The following is a 17028-nucleotide window of genomic DNA, read 5'->3' as shown; positions in this document are numbered from 1 at the left end:
TCCATAACTCTCTCCTAAATGAGTCAAGGTGAACCACTGGCTCCCCTAAAGCTCTTACCTTGACCTTTTAACACAAGCAAGGACTATAAAAATTCCTTCACTAGGATTTCACTTTGTTTCATTGATCATTAACTCAAGAGCAAGAATATGTAACCACTGAGAAAAAAGGATCAGATTATACTGGTAGCTTTCAAATTTTTGTGTGTAGAGTTTTATTCTTAGTGCTTATACATCAAAAACTTCTTAATGCAGAGACTTAAAAAAAAATTCAAAAAAAAAAAAATCAGTAGCTTCCTCCACAACAATGTTTACACCCAAAGCACATAACCTAAGAAAATACTTTCTTTGGAAGATTTGTAGTCATGGCAGTGTACTTAAAAAAAAATGACTCTATAAAATCTATATTGGACTCTTAACTTACTGATTGGAAAAGAAAGCTTGGATATCACCCTGTGTATAAACATGGCTCTATATAGTTCTACCATACAAAAGCATGCTGAGAAGTGAGAACTAGGAACCCATTGTGAAAATGACCCCAAAGGCAGGGGCAAGGAAAACCAGACATCTCTATGAAGAAAGGACTTGTCCCATAGCAGGTACACCAGACAGGCCATCAGCTTAACGTTTTGCATCCCCAATATGAATTGCTTCGGGGGTACAATACCAACCATAATCTCCCTACCTGTTTCAATAAGTTGCACGAGAGCGTGAAGATATCAAATAAAGATGAATCTCGGAACGAAGAGGCTATTTTCCTGTGCTTGGTCAGAGGATGGGTAGTGTCCGCCTGGGTAGAGAGAAAACCAGTGCTTAGAAGTCATTGGCAGAAAAGAAAGAAAGCTAGCAGAATGAGCTGGAACAAGGCCAATAAAATATTATTGGAACATCAAGACATTCCCCTTGCACTCTACTAGTTGATTAAACTGAAGGGACACGTTAGAATTGTATTATGTTCTATTAATGTAGAACAACGGCTCCTGTGCTGCCATTTGTTTCATTGAACTATTGACAAAACTACATTGTCTGGCTAGAGTGTTAAGTTAAAAAATGTTTCCAAACTGTTTAAAAAACATAGTTCTATTTATCTCTGCTAGAAAGCAAAACTTATTTAAACCAAGTCTGCCTGAACCAATTCTAAAAGTAAGAATTAGGGCAGGGGTGGGCAAAACATGGCCCGTCAAGGGATTTTGTCCAGCCCGTGGCAGGTCCCTTGGTCCCACCTGGCACAAGACCAGGGGGCAGCTTAGGCTGTGGCACATGCAGCCAGTCTCACTGCTCCCGGGCATGCAGTGGGGCTGGGGTGGTGTGACGGCAGCTGGACTCCATTTCCCAGCAGTGCCAGTGGTGGCAGCTCATTCTGGCTGTTGCAGTCATCAGACCTGGCCTCGCTGCCCCAAGCTATCCACCCTGCACCCACTGCTGGAATCAGGACTTGTGCGGGCAGTTGAGCAGTCGGGATGGGGCTGCGGGCAGGCAGGGAGTGGTGTCTAGGAGCAAGACAGGTGGGCAGGGCTGGGAAAACTTCGGGATCTGGGGACTGTGACAGTGTGGGGCCAGGGCCTGGGGCAGAGCCACAATCCTCTGTCCACAAACCCCTGTGATGGGCATAGATTCCGCAAGCACAGGGGTGTGCAGGGAGGCAGGGGTGTGCAGGATTGTGGCTCTGCCCCGGCTCTGTGCTGTCACTGCCCCATAACCCTGCCCTGTGATCCTGGCCTTGCCTGCCCCTCCCACTCCCAAACACTGTCCCCTGCCTGCCCATGGCCCCATCCCACATATGGCGTTTTGGTGAGCTGCTGTTGCGCGGGGGGGGGGAGAAGGGTACTGACCCAACCCGCAACAGCTTAACAAAACTCCCAATGTGGCCCACTGGCCCAAATCATTGCACACCCCTGAAACAGGATAAAATCTGAACAGCACCTATATGATTTAGAGACCCAGATTAGGGAACTGAGTTTCATAGTTGTCGACTTGCATGGGCTACATCCACTAAATATCTTCTTAGAGCCTAGTCTATTTTCACTCCTTCATGTAAAATTGCCAGCAGATAGAGAGTCAGTTACTGTTGGGAAAAGCCAAATACACATCATCTCCTGAACCCAACTGGCAGTCAGAGTCAAGTGAGAAGATACATGGATGAGCAGGAAATTTCAAGGCACCTTTAGCTTTTACTGTGAATCAATTGGGAGATTGCCAGATTCTTTTACAACTCCATTACATTAAAGTCTGCACCATATGTGTTAGGGAATAATACATGCAGATGTTGCCTGATATTATAAGACTGATATAGGTTACAGATGGCACACTCTGTATCAGCCTCTAAGACACCATGTTGGCACAGTGACTTGATGTTTATTTTAATGCATTCCTGCAAAATTCTCTCGCAGTTACCTAGGTAATGTTTTTTGACAGGGAAATAAAATAAATTTCCTGCCTCATAATCAAATACCCTGGGGGTAGGGGGAGGAGCAAGAAAGCTTAACGGCTAACATAAAGACGCATTTAATCTGAAACCTCCTTTCTGCTGCTCATTCATCTCAATGGCATGCCTTACTTGTTATCATAAGGCTCTTTTGTGTTTAGAGGTGCTGAACTACAATGTATTCAGTAGCAGCTGGGGGTGCTTTGCACCAAGTCAGGACACAACCGTTGGACACCAAATTATTAAAGTTCTGGCCTATACTTGGATTGCAAATGATCGTTTTAATTCTACATTAGAATTTCACTATCAAAGCCAGGTTAATTCAACCATGTGAACAAGTATTAGTAGAAAAAAAAGTTAAGTTAAATTTTATATTCATCAAATAAAAGTTGAATCACTTAACACAACTGATAAGTATTGGCCCTTTCAACAAACTTAGTAGTAGTAGGCTAGCCAAACCAGAAAGGTTCCCCAGAGAAAATCACTTGTAGGGACAACTGGAAGCTGTCTACATTGCAGTTCTTATATGTGCCTGCAGAGTTGATGGCTGAAAATAATTCAAGCTTTAGGAGCCTATTTCTGCTAGTTGCTTGCTTTGTTGTGATCAAACTACGCATCCTAAATTCATATTTAAATTAAAATTCATTAAGGAGCCATAAACTCCAGTCCTGGTTCACCTCTGCTACCAATTCAAATGAAGGGCTGGGCATATCATGTAACCTCTCCACCCCTCTACCCACCCTGTGATTTGGGAAACAGCAGCACTGGTACAATGTTTCACATGATGCTGGGAGACTTTGGATTTGCAAGGAAAAGCAAACCAGAATATTCAATGCATTTCTTATGTTTATGCCCTATATTTATAACCCTAGAAAGTGGTACTGGAATGTCTGCTGACACGGAAGAAAGGGCTTTTTTTTTTTTTTTTACATGAAAGTCCATAAAAAACCCAGAGAGAGAGAAAAAAAAAAAAAGGATGGAGAACAACAAAACTGACAGTGATGCTTTGCTAATTTGGGCTGAGGGGGTTAGCTTCACAGACAAGGTGGCACTGGTTGAGAAACCAATTGCTGACAGTTTCAACATTTATCAGACTATTACACATGTGGATACTAAAGAAGATGGGAAATGCTACAAAGAACAAGAGGATAGAAAAAAAATAGCCCTTGTAACACAGGAAATGTCAATGTCTTACCACAAAGGCATAGGACTGTGTTAAAACAACAAAAAAGTGCAGACACACAGCAGAACACAATATGAATGAGAAAATTGGACACTTACTTCACTGAGGAAGGCTGTAGCACTTACTTGATTAATTTCATTAGTTAGTTGAGACAGGATTGTCACTCCTATGATGCAGTGTTCTACGCTATCCTGATGAAAAAGATGGGACAGGGAGAAAGAGAGAAAAAAAAAAAAAAAAAGAGAGCAGTGTTACACTGTTCTTACCAACTTTTACTGCAATTACAAGAAAGTGCCAACATACTGAAGATCAGATCTGCCTGGCTGGAGATGCCATGTCCTTGGTTAACAGCAATATTATAATTCAACAGGATAAGCGGAAAAAGCATTTAAAGGAACTGTTTGTGGTATTTACTACTTGATGGCTGCTGAGAAGTTTGGCAAAAGTTAACAAACTATTTAAGCAGTAATCAAACAAAATACACCTGCTTTTATTTAACAGATACCATAAAAACATTGTATGTCGGTTATCTTTGATACATGTTTACAGTTTGTCCTCTAAAGATTTGCACACGTCTAATTTAATGCAGTTATTAGTTCCACTGCAATCGCTGCTTAAGTTAAGTGCATGAATCACGACTGTTGTAGGATGAAGACCTTAGCGAACACAAAAAAATACCAGCCAACAGCCCTGTTAACAGAAGTTTCAATAACAGAATTGGAATAACAAAATCAACATATGGCTCCAACAATGGGGGGGTAGTGGAATGGGACAGGATGGGACGACCAGTGGCAGGTCAAAGCAGCTTGTCCTTAAGGCCCATTCAGTCTTTAGCTTTGGCTTCACTGCTGACAGCCAACAAGCATCCAGTTGTGGGGATGGTCTAGATGCAGACACCTGCCTACCAGGAATAGGATTTGACTTAACTCAAGGTCCCAATATCTTTCATTTTTCAACACTTGGCAGGGACCACTTAAATTTGGGGACTGCAGAGAGGTATTACTTAATGAAACCCTCAAGATCTGCACTGCAGTTGAAAACTTAGAGCATAATGAGCATCTGGCACTTTAGTAAGAGACAATTCCTTCCTCAAATGACACTATCTAATACGAGACAACTGTCAGGACAGGTGATGATAACCATGGAGGAGTAGTGGGAATAGCTGCTGGAATGGAAACAAACAATTAAATAGATTAGCTAACAGACTAGCCCACTAGGGCAACTCATGTAATACACGGACAATAGCATCCCACAGACAAGAAAAAGAAAAAGAAAAAGAAAAAGATGCTCATGATTAAAGGGGGAAAAAAAAAAAAAAAAAAAGAAGAAAATGCTCCTGACCTGTAAAAACCTTGTGACATCTGTGATCACATTTCTGAAGACATACTCATCCTTCTGACAGTCGAACCAGCCCAACTTTGTGATCCTGGCATATAATTGAATTAGTGCTTGTGTTACAAAAGTTGCCAACTTTGGCCGGGTGGCAAGGTAGTTCAGCACATAGTTCCCTGAAAGACAAAACAATGGGTGCTGAAAATCTAGGTTTCCTCCCCATAACACATTTTTTTTGTACATGAAGAGATTAATTTAGCCCTAAGCTGAATAGTTTAGGTGCCATTCCTTAGAACAGACCACTTAATACAAGATGATTTCTCATTCTCTAGGCAGACGAAACAGTGGACTGAGTTAAATGTCATTCAAAGGTGAGGAGATGGCCTTCCCTTCAGGAAATGCTGCAAATGACATTTCAGAGCCCCACAGAGCACTAGCAGTTCTTTGCATTATATAAATTATCTTTTCCTTTCTCCCAAAGGAAACATATCCTCTCAGTGACTCTGTCTCCCCTTCACATGCTTGGAAGACGCAATATGGCAATCCACAGTGTCATCATGGTTTGATTTCAGCCTTGCACTGTTAGAATCATATATTTTCAAGTTCGTTCCCATGTTTCCCCACTCTTGGAGATGGCCAATATAAGAACCCTGCCTGAGTTTCAATATAACAGCACAGCTATAAAACCAAATCAGTCTCTGTTTGGGGTCCTTTCATACAGATAGGAACTAGACAGGAAAAAATATCCCTGTACAGGATCACTGGCAAAAAACAGACCCTGGCCAATACCTTTCTACTATTACTTGTACCTAGAAGACAACAAACAAGAAAACGCCCCAGAGTAGAGGAAGAAAAAAGGAAAAAATACAAGTCAAGCTTCTCTACAATTGGACTCATTAAATCCTTCTCTTGCAATCAAGAGACAGACAGGGAAGAGACGAAATATGGGACAGATAACCCATTTCAGACAGAATCAAGACACTGAAGACCACATATTTGTGGTAACTAGATTCAGATACCTCCAAGTATCTGACATTCAAACCCAGTAATCTATGGTTTAGAATAGGTGAGGGCCAACCTTTTTGGCAGGTATCTCACTAATTAGCCCTGTACCTTCCTTCAGTGCTGTTCTGATAACACTAAGAACCTGAAGTGCCATACTGGCTCAGCCCAATGATCCGTCAAGCCCAGCATTGTCTCTGACAGTGGGAAAAGTGGATGCTAAAGAGGAGGAGCATTAAACCAGATCTCTAGAGTGATCGATCCCCTATTCAATATCTGCTTTGGCAGCCACCATTATTGTTTTAGAGATACCAGAGGAAACACCTCTAAGGACTTTTGAACAAAATGGTAATAGATCTATCATCCATGAATTTATCCAGTCTCTTTTTGAATCCGGTTATACAATCTGCCTCCACCACCTCCTGTGGCAATGAATTCCACAAGTTAACTACGCACTGCATAAAATAGTGCTTTCTCCCATTACCTCTGAATTTCAGTGGGCATCCCCCAGTTTCACTGTTCTGAGGCCTGGTGAACAACAGTTCCCTGTTCACTTGGTCCACACCCTTCATGATTTTATAGACCCCTTTCATTTCCTGCCTCAGTCCTCTCTTTTCCAAACTGAAGAGTCCTAGCCTTTTTAGTCTCTTCTGGTATGGCAACTTCTCCAGATCCCTGATCATTTTGGTTGCCCTCCTCTGTACCTCTTCTAATTCCATTACATCCTTTTTGAGATGGGGAGGCCAGAACTGAACACAACATTCAAGATGTGGGTGCCCCAGGGATTTGTAGTTGCACGATAATGTTCTTTGTTTCATTTCAAATTCCCTTCTCAATGATAGTCAACACTTTATTGGCTTTTTTGGTTGCCACTGCACATTGGGCCAATTCATAGATTGTAAGGCCTGAAGGGACCTCAGAAGATCATCAGGTCCAGTCCCCTGCACCAAGCAGGAAAGATAACTGGGGGGCTCACGTTTTAGCAAACTATCTACAATGACTCCAACGTCTCTTTCCTGAGTCATAACAGTCAGTTCAGATCCTCTTCCCTTTCCCAGTCAGCTGCTCTGCTTACTGCCTTAGCTGCCACTGTTCTGCTTGTCTCTTCCCTGATCTGCTGCCTGCCACACACAAACTGCTTGTGCCACTTGTAGTATGTGTGCTGCAGATTGACCACCCCAGCTTAGAATATCTTGCACAGAAGCAAAAACCATCCTCTTTCATCATGTGTCTTAGGTTATTGGATCATTCGCATAGTTTAGTAACTCATGCAAAGTCTCCCAGTCACCATTAAGTAGCAAATTAGTCATTTATCACAGTATACCATCTATGTACCAGAGCACTAATTTGACTGTGGAAAAGGAATTCTACTCACGAATGTCTATTCGCTGTTCCAATGGCAAAGGGTTGTTTGTGCGTGACACAAGTTTTGTAAGGCATGTAGCTGCCAATAACTGGGAGTAGGAGGACTGCAAAGAAAAAAAAAAAGCAGTAATTTAACTCAAGTCAATCAGCATCAGACTGGTTTGAAGGCACAATTTATTAAGGAGAAAAGTAGCCCTCTGAGACTTAAGAGACTTATTACATTTTAGCAGGTGCTCACTTAACACCTTTTCACATGATTACAAAATACAGGTTTCTCTGCAGAGATCACACACAATAGCCCATCAGACAGCACACTGCAATTTAATTCAGGGATGCCCATCATGTGACTGAGCCCTCCAAAATCCCCGGATATATGAGATTCTATAAACTGCAGGCTGTGAAATGGCAATAGTTTCATGTGTTAGTACTTCTATTATAAAGTGCTGTAAAAAGCATTTATCTCCATAACCTACACCAAGCATCTAGAGACAGGAAACCCATTTATAGTAATATGCCTAAGACAGTTTAATATAAGTGAGTTGGATCATCCAATTTGTGTGCAGGATTTACAAAAGAGCAATCCGTCACAGATTACAGATGCATAATGGGTTCTAGTCAAGGTAACAAAACTGGGTGTTAGCAGTTTTCTAGAAAAGGTTGAACTTCCCTTTTCCTGGAGTTAGCTGCCAGTTCCTTACTGGAAGGTACAAACAGTTTCAAACACAAAGGTTAGTTCCCATTTCCCCCTGTGGAAACCCAGGTTCCTCCTGCCCCAAGACCCTACAACTCAGAGATGATTAATTCAGCCGGTGCAGGCCTGTCAGGCCTGCACAACGCCCCCCCCCCCATTCTGGTTCGCTGATCTTTGCGACAGTGTGGCTAGTGTTTCCCTGATTCTTGGAGTAAGGCTCCAATCTGATAGACTTGAAGGCCTGGATGTACATCCTGCCATGAGTCAAACCTTGAAGGATCCTGTGACCAAGCAATTTTAAGCACGATTTGTCCTGACACAAAAGTGAATCAAATGGCTACTTACACATAGGGAAAAAAATGCATTGTATAAAAGAAAAGTTAAATGGGATTTAGTGCCAATGCAGTTTACATCTCAACCGTAACATTAATACTGAAACAGGCTCTTATTGCCCATGCTTTAAATAACTGCTGAGTTGCTCTAAGGAAGCTGTTGAAGGAACAAGCCTCTGCTTTAAGAGATTCTGCACTGTAAGTGCAGAGTAGACTCTGTTATTCTTAAATCACCCAAGACACTCACATCTCATTTTGGGATTCTAGCCTTTGATCAGTTGCCCAAATAATTTTAGAACTCTTACGGCATGGGAAAATGAAAGAGCCTCAATTAACTGTGAATTCTAAGATCAAACTCTAAAAAGAACTGGTCCCTACAATTTATCAAAAACCAACCCTACAAACCAAAACACACAGATTTGTCTCATAATTGTCATGTTTTTGGTATAAACACATGCATGGACAAAATCAGTGTAATCATACAACAAAAGTGATAGAAGCATTAGGTTCCTCTAACACTAAATGTGGCCCATTTGATACTAAGAGCTAAGGTAAAGATTTATTGAGTATGCAAACGTGCTAGTGTCAGAGCCGTGTTACACTAACAATTGTTCCTTTGAGCATGCAGAAAACTGTGCCCAACTATGTAAAATTATCAGGGTTTTTCTTATGCGTGTACACAAAACAGGATTCAAGAACCACACTAAGGAACAGCATCTTCACCAATGACTTAACCAAGAGGGATATTGTCCTGCTCTGTGATGTTGTAAGCCCATAGTCAATCACAGTTTCCTAAGCGGGGCACAGAACCATATTTCTGTTACACCGGCAATAAAAGAAACCTCCAAACCTTCTGAAAAATGGATACATAAGGGTCGGACCATGGCCACTTTTCACAGTTGTACTTAAGTGTGGTTAAGTTGGTATAATTTAAATAGAGCCTGAGACTCTAGGGAGGTTTATTTTAAAAAGAAATCCTCAGTGCGCAAGCTCTGAGTTTTTCTACAGCAACAGAAATTGCAAGAGTGACTGGAACAAGTCACACCAACCAAAAAGAGTCCAGTTCTAGTATGTAGGAGATGTATGCAAGTGCTGCTATGGTTTAAATTATAGGGTATGCACACCATACACTAGTGCTTCCCCGTATCAACCAGAGCATTCGTCAAAATGCCTGCATACAACTCATCTGACAGGGATTTAACAATTTGGTTTCCTACATACACTCCCTCTTTCAAGGAGAAGCTGGCACTTGCTCAGGCAATCCGGACTGTTGGTGAACTCGACCAAGGCTTTCTCTGCCTGGAGCCGTGTTGTGGTGTCTGTAGTTTCATACAGCTGCTTGCACAGGTTCTCTAGCTGGGCTAGGCTCTGTAAGAGATCAACCACAGGAAAGAAGTCAAGAAAAAAAAAAAAAAAAAGAACATTTCTTTTTACATTTTAGTTACAGGGCAGCTCAGCCCTGGAACACACCCACACAGGCATTAAAAATCATATTTCAGCCCTCCAGACTACCACAGAAAACCCTATATTTACTTCTTGATAAATATTTACCCACCCCACAGCCACTGGTTTGTAAATCAGATCAACTAATACTCAGTTAACCAGGGGATTTGATAGCAGCTTTCAACTATCTGAAGGGTGGTTGCAAAGAGGAGGGAGCTGGACTGTTCCCAGTGATAGCAGATGACAGAACAAGATGCAAAGGTCTCCAGTTGCAGCAAGGGATGTTAAGGTTTGATATTAGAAACAGCTGTCTCGCTAGGAGGGTGGTGAAGCACTGGAACAAGTCACCCAAAGAGGTGGTAGTAATCTCCATCCTTGGAGGTTTTTAAGACCTGCCTTGACAAAGCCTTCACTGGGATCATCTAGTTGGGGCTGGTCCTGCTTTGAGCAGGGAGTTGGACTAGATGTGACCTCCTGAGGTCCCTTAAACCCTCATTTTCTATGGTTCTATGATTCCACAGCATTTGAACTTGACAAGCAATCTTAGTGCCACCATGTGACAGTAACTGTTTTTAGATGGCCAACCTTCTTTCTTTCCACCTAATGAAAACTCAAGCCGTCCTTCAATTGCTGAAGCTCCCATCATATCAACCCTTTAGACAAAGACAAAATACAGGGCTTCCTCTAAGGGACACAATCAGTTTGTGAATACCAGCTGATATAGGACCACTCACACAATCATTTCCCCACCTGTTCTGCTGTCAGACCGTGTATATCAAACTCTGTTACACAAAAACCTGTGCTTCAGAGGGAGCAAGAATGGTGCCTTTGCTCAACAGGTGGGTACTGTGTAACACTGTTTTATCCTATATTTTTCTCAAGCAGGCTTGCTGAACTGAACCTGCATCTGAATGCATCTTTTGGGTGACTATCCCGTCTCTCCCCCTCACTGTACTTGCTTCTTTGCAAATGAACTTTGATCTTGCCTTGCAGAACAAAGTAACCCTGAGCAAAATGGTCCTGAAACTAGAAGATAACTTCCATGATGTATTGACTAATTCTAAAACACGCTGTTTTCCTCCACTCTCAACACGTGCACAATTTCTCCACGGCATAATGTTCATTTTGTGCACTAGAAGTATCTTTTGCAAATGTTTCCAAAGTTTAATTTTCAACTTGCTTTTTTCCTTTAAGTTTTAGGCAAGTGTTTGGAGCTGGGACTGGAGAATTAGGAAGAGAGAATCTGAAATAAAGGGATCTCATCAGGAGAGAGAAAAATCAACAGGCCTGGGGGAAGAGAACTGGAAGGGCTACGAGGTAGGAAGACAAGATAATATGGGAGAAGACCTGGTTATCTGAGCAGCCTTAGAGGAGCAGGAGGTTGTAAAGGACCTCTGAAAACGCATGGATTTGGGTACAAAATGTAGTCTCCAGCTCCATAATGACAAAAACCATAAGTAAATATCTTATTCTTGCCCAGCACATGTTACTAGGCTGCCTTAAGTGGAGGCACATGCCTTGTAAAAAAAAAAAAAAAAAAAAAAAAGAGAGAAATACACAATGCTAAAAAAAAATACTGGCATCTAAAAAATGATGGTAAATTCTTCACTGCCTTAAATAAAACCAAATTCCATCAGTTTCATTGCTTTAAAATCTCAGTGGCATTTCTGTACATTTACATGTGAGCTGTCCTCTCTGACAAACCTAGGCCAATAAAAAGCTCCTACCATTTTGAGTCTTCAGTCTTGAGCAATTAGAAAACGAAAGGAGACCCCGGTGGACGAAACTGAAGAAAACCAGCAGCAAACTGCTCACATGGATCACCAGAGGGACTAAAAGCTTGAGAAGGAAAATCTGGAGGTCCTATTCCAAGCACCTTTCTGTAGACTTTGGCACTGTTTTCTCCCCAATCCCTTGCTTTCAGAGATTTAACACTATCAGATCTGACATTACTACATGTTATGCAACTGTACCTCTACTGCTGTAAACATGCATCTTGGGGAAGAAAAATCTCTCATCAAGATTTTAACATTTCCCTCCATTTATAAAACCTGTATGTGATAAGGGTGTAGGCACATGAAGTAAACATCACTTTAGGAACGGCAGTGGCGGTAGCACTCTGAACACTGATAAGGATATATCAGTTGTGCAAAGCTGTTTTTCAAGCTCTGATCATTTCCAGTTCTAGCCTGATGAGTGTAGTATCTGCCAAATGGGAACCCTGTCTTAACATGATTTCTAATCTTGGCTACAGAAGGTCATGCTATCTGGGACAAGACTAGAGACCACTGCTAGCAATGTACCTCTGTGGTCTGCACTGGCTATGACCTTCAGTTCGATATGCTGTTTTAACCTGTGAAAACCCTACGTAGAGGGAGACTGACCTCTTTCATATGTGATATTGCCACAAGCCAGGCTCAGCACTGGAAAGGTGCTCAACTGGATTTCCTCACTGCTTCAAAGCAAGGGGGTTTTGGGCTTAGCATTCTCCATGGTGAGCTCTCAGAAACTCAACCTCCTGCTCTATATAGTCCAGACTAGACATCTCATTTACCTACTGATTTTCCTGTTAATAGAAAGGCACAATAAGGGCTGATACTTGTGTTTGAAGCAGGGTGTTTGGGTTTCTCTTTCATTTTGGAGTGAGGAAGTTGTTTATAGGACTACTAATTTTATGTAAAAGCTTGCGTTGGACATTTACTTAAATCACAGTGGACTGATTTAAACCAAGCAACTAAAAATCAGCAAGAAGGGAACCATGATTTAAAAATAATCAGTTTTATTCTGGTTTTGCATGCATGCTTTAGATATCTTCCCCAGAAAAGTCTAGTAACCATTAACAGATGTTGATTTGCAATTAAATATAACTCTTGCTCTTAACTGGTAATTTCTTGATAACCAAGAGAATATATTACCTTTACACAATTATTTGGCCAATTACGTAACTTGGTATATATATTTGTCTGGATTCTTATCATCTACTCCATAATGTTAGAAAACACTGAATGTTGCACTTTTTATTAGATGATAAATACTTTACTTGTGATTTGTTTCAACATGGATTTGGAAGGAAAGCTGAACTGAACATGAATAAACTCAGCATTTTCCAGATTATTAAGTAAAACAATTTATATGCTATTTACAGAATGGGTGGGGGGAAAGGAGTCCCAAAATATGTTTTGCATTTAAAGCTGATTTATTAAACAAAAGAAGCATTATATATAGCAACAAATAGAACCCGCTATTTTTGGTCACTACATCCAAGATTTTAAAAGTAATATTTCTCACTCTCATACCTTTCTATTCATAGACTGAAAGAAGAAAACAAGTCTTTTGAACCACCAACTGGTTTTTCCTCTTTGAATGAACTAGTTACTGAAAACAACTAGCTGAATAAACTCAAATCAAGAAGATGACTACAAATAAAGCATTTGCTAAGAATCTGGTTCAGCGCTTTTCAAGGAGCTGGTTCTAGCTACTGAGCCAGGGATTTCCCCCAGTCCTATGGGTTGTATGTCTTTTTGAGTGTAGCTGTAACACTGCATACCGCTATCATGGAAGGTGCACCTAAAACAGGAGCAATAAACTTTGGTGCAAACTGTGTCAGAGTTTATTCATTCACATTAATAGCATGCGTAGATGTGCCCAGAGGAGTCTTAAAACACAGTGACTTGTGTGTATAACATAATTTTTGACAGCTTGAGTTCAGCCTCCTAGAAAGAAAAACTGCAACTGTTTTTTCAACCATACATGCACGTGTAATGCTACAGACACTGTAGAAATTGATGTTCACTCATGCTCCAGCACACATGCCCCACAAGCCTGCATTTTCAGGTATTCTTTTCTAATGCAAAAGTATTAATTTGGTTTAGTTGGAGAGCACGGGCTCCCCCCTCCAAAACATTCACTCATGGTCTCAGAAACACACTTCATCCTCTTCTCAAATAATCAAGGTGGAATTTCTCCCATCATGTGGCAAACCAAAAGCACCGATTCTTGTGAAGTCTACTGCACTTATGTATTTCAGGAAACACTTTCCTATCTCTTACCCATAGGTATAAGATGAAGAGGTTTTACTCCAGAGAAACAGTTCTGCCCAAAGATTTCTGAACAAGGAACTCACACAAATCTCACTGTACTTCCCAAATCAGAGCCAAGGATACACACATACAGTATTTAAGAAAGAGCAGTGACATACTCTGTGAAAGCATACTGCAATAAAAAAAGAAGGAAACAGCAATTAAATCTGCACTAATACAGTAAAATCCAACTGCACTATCCCAATGGAAAAAAGGATGTACACACTGAGCAATCAAAGGCACAGTGGGAATAGGCTGTGCTGAAAAACATTCATTTATTGCCATAAATCACTTTATAAATAATGTACAAAACATTAAAGTATTACAAGAGAACTAGCTTACTGCAAGACTTTACGCAGGTTGCTCACTTCACTAATATCACAAAATCCAGAATAGGCGAGTCAAATCCTCTCTTCTCCTATGGTGAACATTAAATATCACACTGGACTAGCACAAAACCTCCTTCCCACCTTGAACAGCTGGGCTGAAAATGCTGCATGATTAAGTTTGGTTATTTTGTTCTCATACCACTAAATCCACCGGACAATTTAGAACAACACAGAAGAATCAATCATCTCGTCTCAAGAGAAATACAATGATCGAGGTGTAGTGGGTGCTACAGGGTAAATTTATAACACACGGCATATCCAGCAGAAGGGCAGGGGACAGATCAGTCTGGACAGAACTTGCATCAATACCTTTTTCTTTAGGATCCATCTCCACCATTGAGAGAGACAGCATAGTAAACTAGATGAACTTAACGTCTGGCCTAACATGGCATTTCTTGTGTTCATGCGGTAGAAAATTGCAAGAGGTAGGCTTATAAAAAAGCACTCTTCACATACTGTGCCTCGCCTCAGAGAGGATTATCAATTTGCCACTTTCATAAACCTGTGTTTTCAGCTTGTGTATTTCCTTTCAAATGACAAGTAGTGGTTTTAAAAGCTTAGAGAGCATCAAACACCACTAAGAAAGACAAATATTTTAAACAATAAAAAACAGTAAATCATTAAAGATAATCAATCTTTAGCGAAACATTTCCTTTAGTCCAAGTGTAAGTCACAGAAGTTTGATGTTCTTGCATGAGGTATCTGCATTATATGAAGAATATCCTATGCATCTTAGCTTATCTACTTTAAATTAACTAGCCTATGTGCACCAATACACTTCAAAGAAGGCAGATGGGGAAAACAAGGAGAAAAAGAAATAGCAGTGATAAAAAAAAAAAAATGGTGTAAACATCTTCAATAAAGATAATAAGAGCTGGGACATTAGGTGCAGAGATACTATTTTGCAGGTGATAAAAATAACGCAGCTTGGCTGCCAAGGGGTAAAATATTTTTAAGACCATGGCCATTCAACAGAACCCCAAAAACAGTGAGAAGATGTATACGCTGCTCAAATAGAGGATGCTGACAAATATACAGGAGCCAGTTACCCAAAGATGCAGTAATGCAGCTCACGTAAACATACCGAAACCAACTTCAAACAGAGACAAAATGCATGCAGAGTCATTTATTACTTTACTACTTGTCTCCTACTTCTATGCATCACTGAGCACACAAATACTGAGTACACAAGTACTTTGTTTTGAAGGAGCAGTTTTTGAGACACTTGAAAAAGCAGATGTCACAGACTCCTAGAGAAAAAGGTCTTGAAGCTACCTAGGACATACAGACAGGAAATGTTAACATAGCTGGTCAACAAGAGGGCTTTCAGTCCAGAGACTCAAGTCAAGCAGTAGTTCCACTCAGCTGAAGAGTGAAGGTAGGTAAAAAAGTACATCTGAGAGATCACAGAAAGTGAGGGTCAAAGGGACCTCAGGAGGTCACATCATCAGCGACTGGGACGAGGGAGTGAAGTGTACTCTGTCCAAGTTTGCGGATGACACAAAGCTATGGGGAGAAGTGGACACGCCGGAGGGCAGGGAACAGCTGCAGGCAGACCTGGATAGGTTGGACAAGTGGGCAGAAAACAACAGAATGCAGTTCAACAAGGAGAAATGCAAAGTGCTGCACCTGGGGAGGAAAAATGTCCAGCATACCTACTCCCTAGGGAATGACCTGCTGGGTGGCACGGAAGTGGAAAGGGATCTTGGAGTCCTAGTGGACTCCAAGATGAACATGAGTCGGCAGTGTGACGAAGCCATCAGAAAAGCTAATGGCACTTTATCATGCATCAGCAGATGCATGACGAATAGATCCAAAGAGGTGATACTTCCCCTCTATCGGGCGCTGGTCAGACCACAGTTGGAGTACTGCGTGCAATTCTGGGCACCGCACTTCAAGAGGGATGCGGATAACCTGGAGAGGGTCCAGAGAAGGGCCACTCGCATGGTTAAGGGCTTGCAGGCCAAGCCCTACAAGGAGAGACTAGAGAAACTGGATCTATTCAGCCTCCGCAAGAGAAGGTTGAGAGGCGAACTTGTGGCTGCCTATAAGTTCTTCACGGGGGCACAGAAGGGAATTGGTGAGGTTTTATTCACCAAGGCACCCCCAGGGGTTACAAGAAATAATGGCCACAAGCTAGCAGAGAGCAGATTTAGACTGGACATTAGGAAGAACTTCTTCACAGTTAGAGTGGCCAAGGTCTGGAACGGGCTCCCGAGGGAGGTGGTGCTCTCCCCTACCCTGGGGGTCTTCAAGAGGAGGTTAGATAAGCATCTAGCTGGGGTCATCTAGACCCAGCACTCTCTTCTGCCTATGCAGGGGGTCGGACTCGATGATCTACTGAGGTCCCTTCCGACCCTAACATCTATGAATCTAGTCCAACCCCCTGGCTTTAAGCAGGACCAGCCCCAACTAGATCATCCCAGCCAGCGTTTGGTCTATCCGGGCCTTAAACACCTCCAAGGATAGAGACTCCACCACCTTTCTGGGTAACTTGTTCTAATGCTTTACCACCCTCCCAGTGAGACAGTTTTTCCTAATATCCAACCTAAACTTCCCTTGCTACCACTGGAGCCCACTGCTCCTTGTTCTGTCATCTGCCACCACGGAGAACAGTCCAGCCTCATCCTTTTTGGAGCCACCCTACAGAGAGTTGAAGGTTGCTATCAAATCTCCCCTCAGTCTGCTCTTCTGAAAACTAAATAAGCCCAGTTCTCTCAGCCTCTCTTCACAAGCCTCGTGTCCCAGCCCCCAAACTATTTTCGTTGGCCTTCTCCACTGGACTCTACC

The 17028-nt window shown here is 41.8% G+C and overlaps 1 protein-coding gene across 4 annotated transcripts in view; it reads right to left on the bottom strand.

The window, feature by feature from the left end:
- XPO7 (exportin 7) overlaps nucleotides 1-11681 on the bottom strand; it is a 44734-nt gene extending 33053 nt beyond the window's left edge. The window contains exons 1-6 of one of the 4 annotated variants that reach the window (XM_025203431.1): nucleotides 11498-11681; nucleotides 9549-9695; nucleotides 7315-7408; nucleotides 4947-5113; nucleotides 3704-3796; nucleotides 683-787 (exon numbers count right to left, since the gene is read on the bottom strand). In XM_025203431.1, coding sequence (XP_025059216.1) covers nucleotides 683-787; nucleotides 3704-3796; nucleotides 4947-5113; nucleotides 7315-7408; nucleotides 9549-9695; nucleotides 11498-11500 — 609 coding nt within the window. In that variant the 5' untranslated portion in view covers nucleotides 11501-11681. The remainder of the gene's footprint in view (nucleotides 1-682; nucleotides 788-3703; nucleotides 3797-4946; nucleotides 5114-7314; nucleotides 7409-9548; nucleotides 9696-11497) is intronic. The other 3 variants (XM_014519652.2, XM_014519651.2, XM_006022988.3) reach the window with 3 other exon arrangements.
- Between the last annotated feature and the right edge of the window lie 5347 nt (nucleotides 11682-17028).

This window comes from Alligator sinensis, unplaced genomic scaffold (genome assembly GCF_000455745.1).
Source record: "Alligator sinensis unplaced genomic scaffold, ASM45574v1 scaffold98_1, whole genome shotgun sequence".
NCBI lineage: Eukaryota > Metazoa > Chordata > Crocodylia > Alligatoridae > Alligator > Alligator sinensis.
The sequence above is the reverse complement of the archived record's forward strand: the minus strand, read 5'-3'. Positions and strand labels throughout refer to the sequence as shown.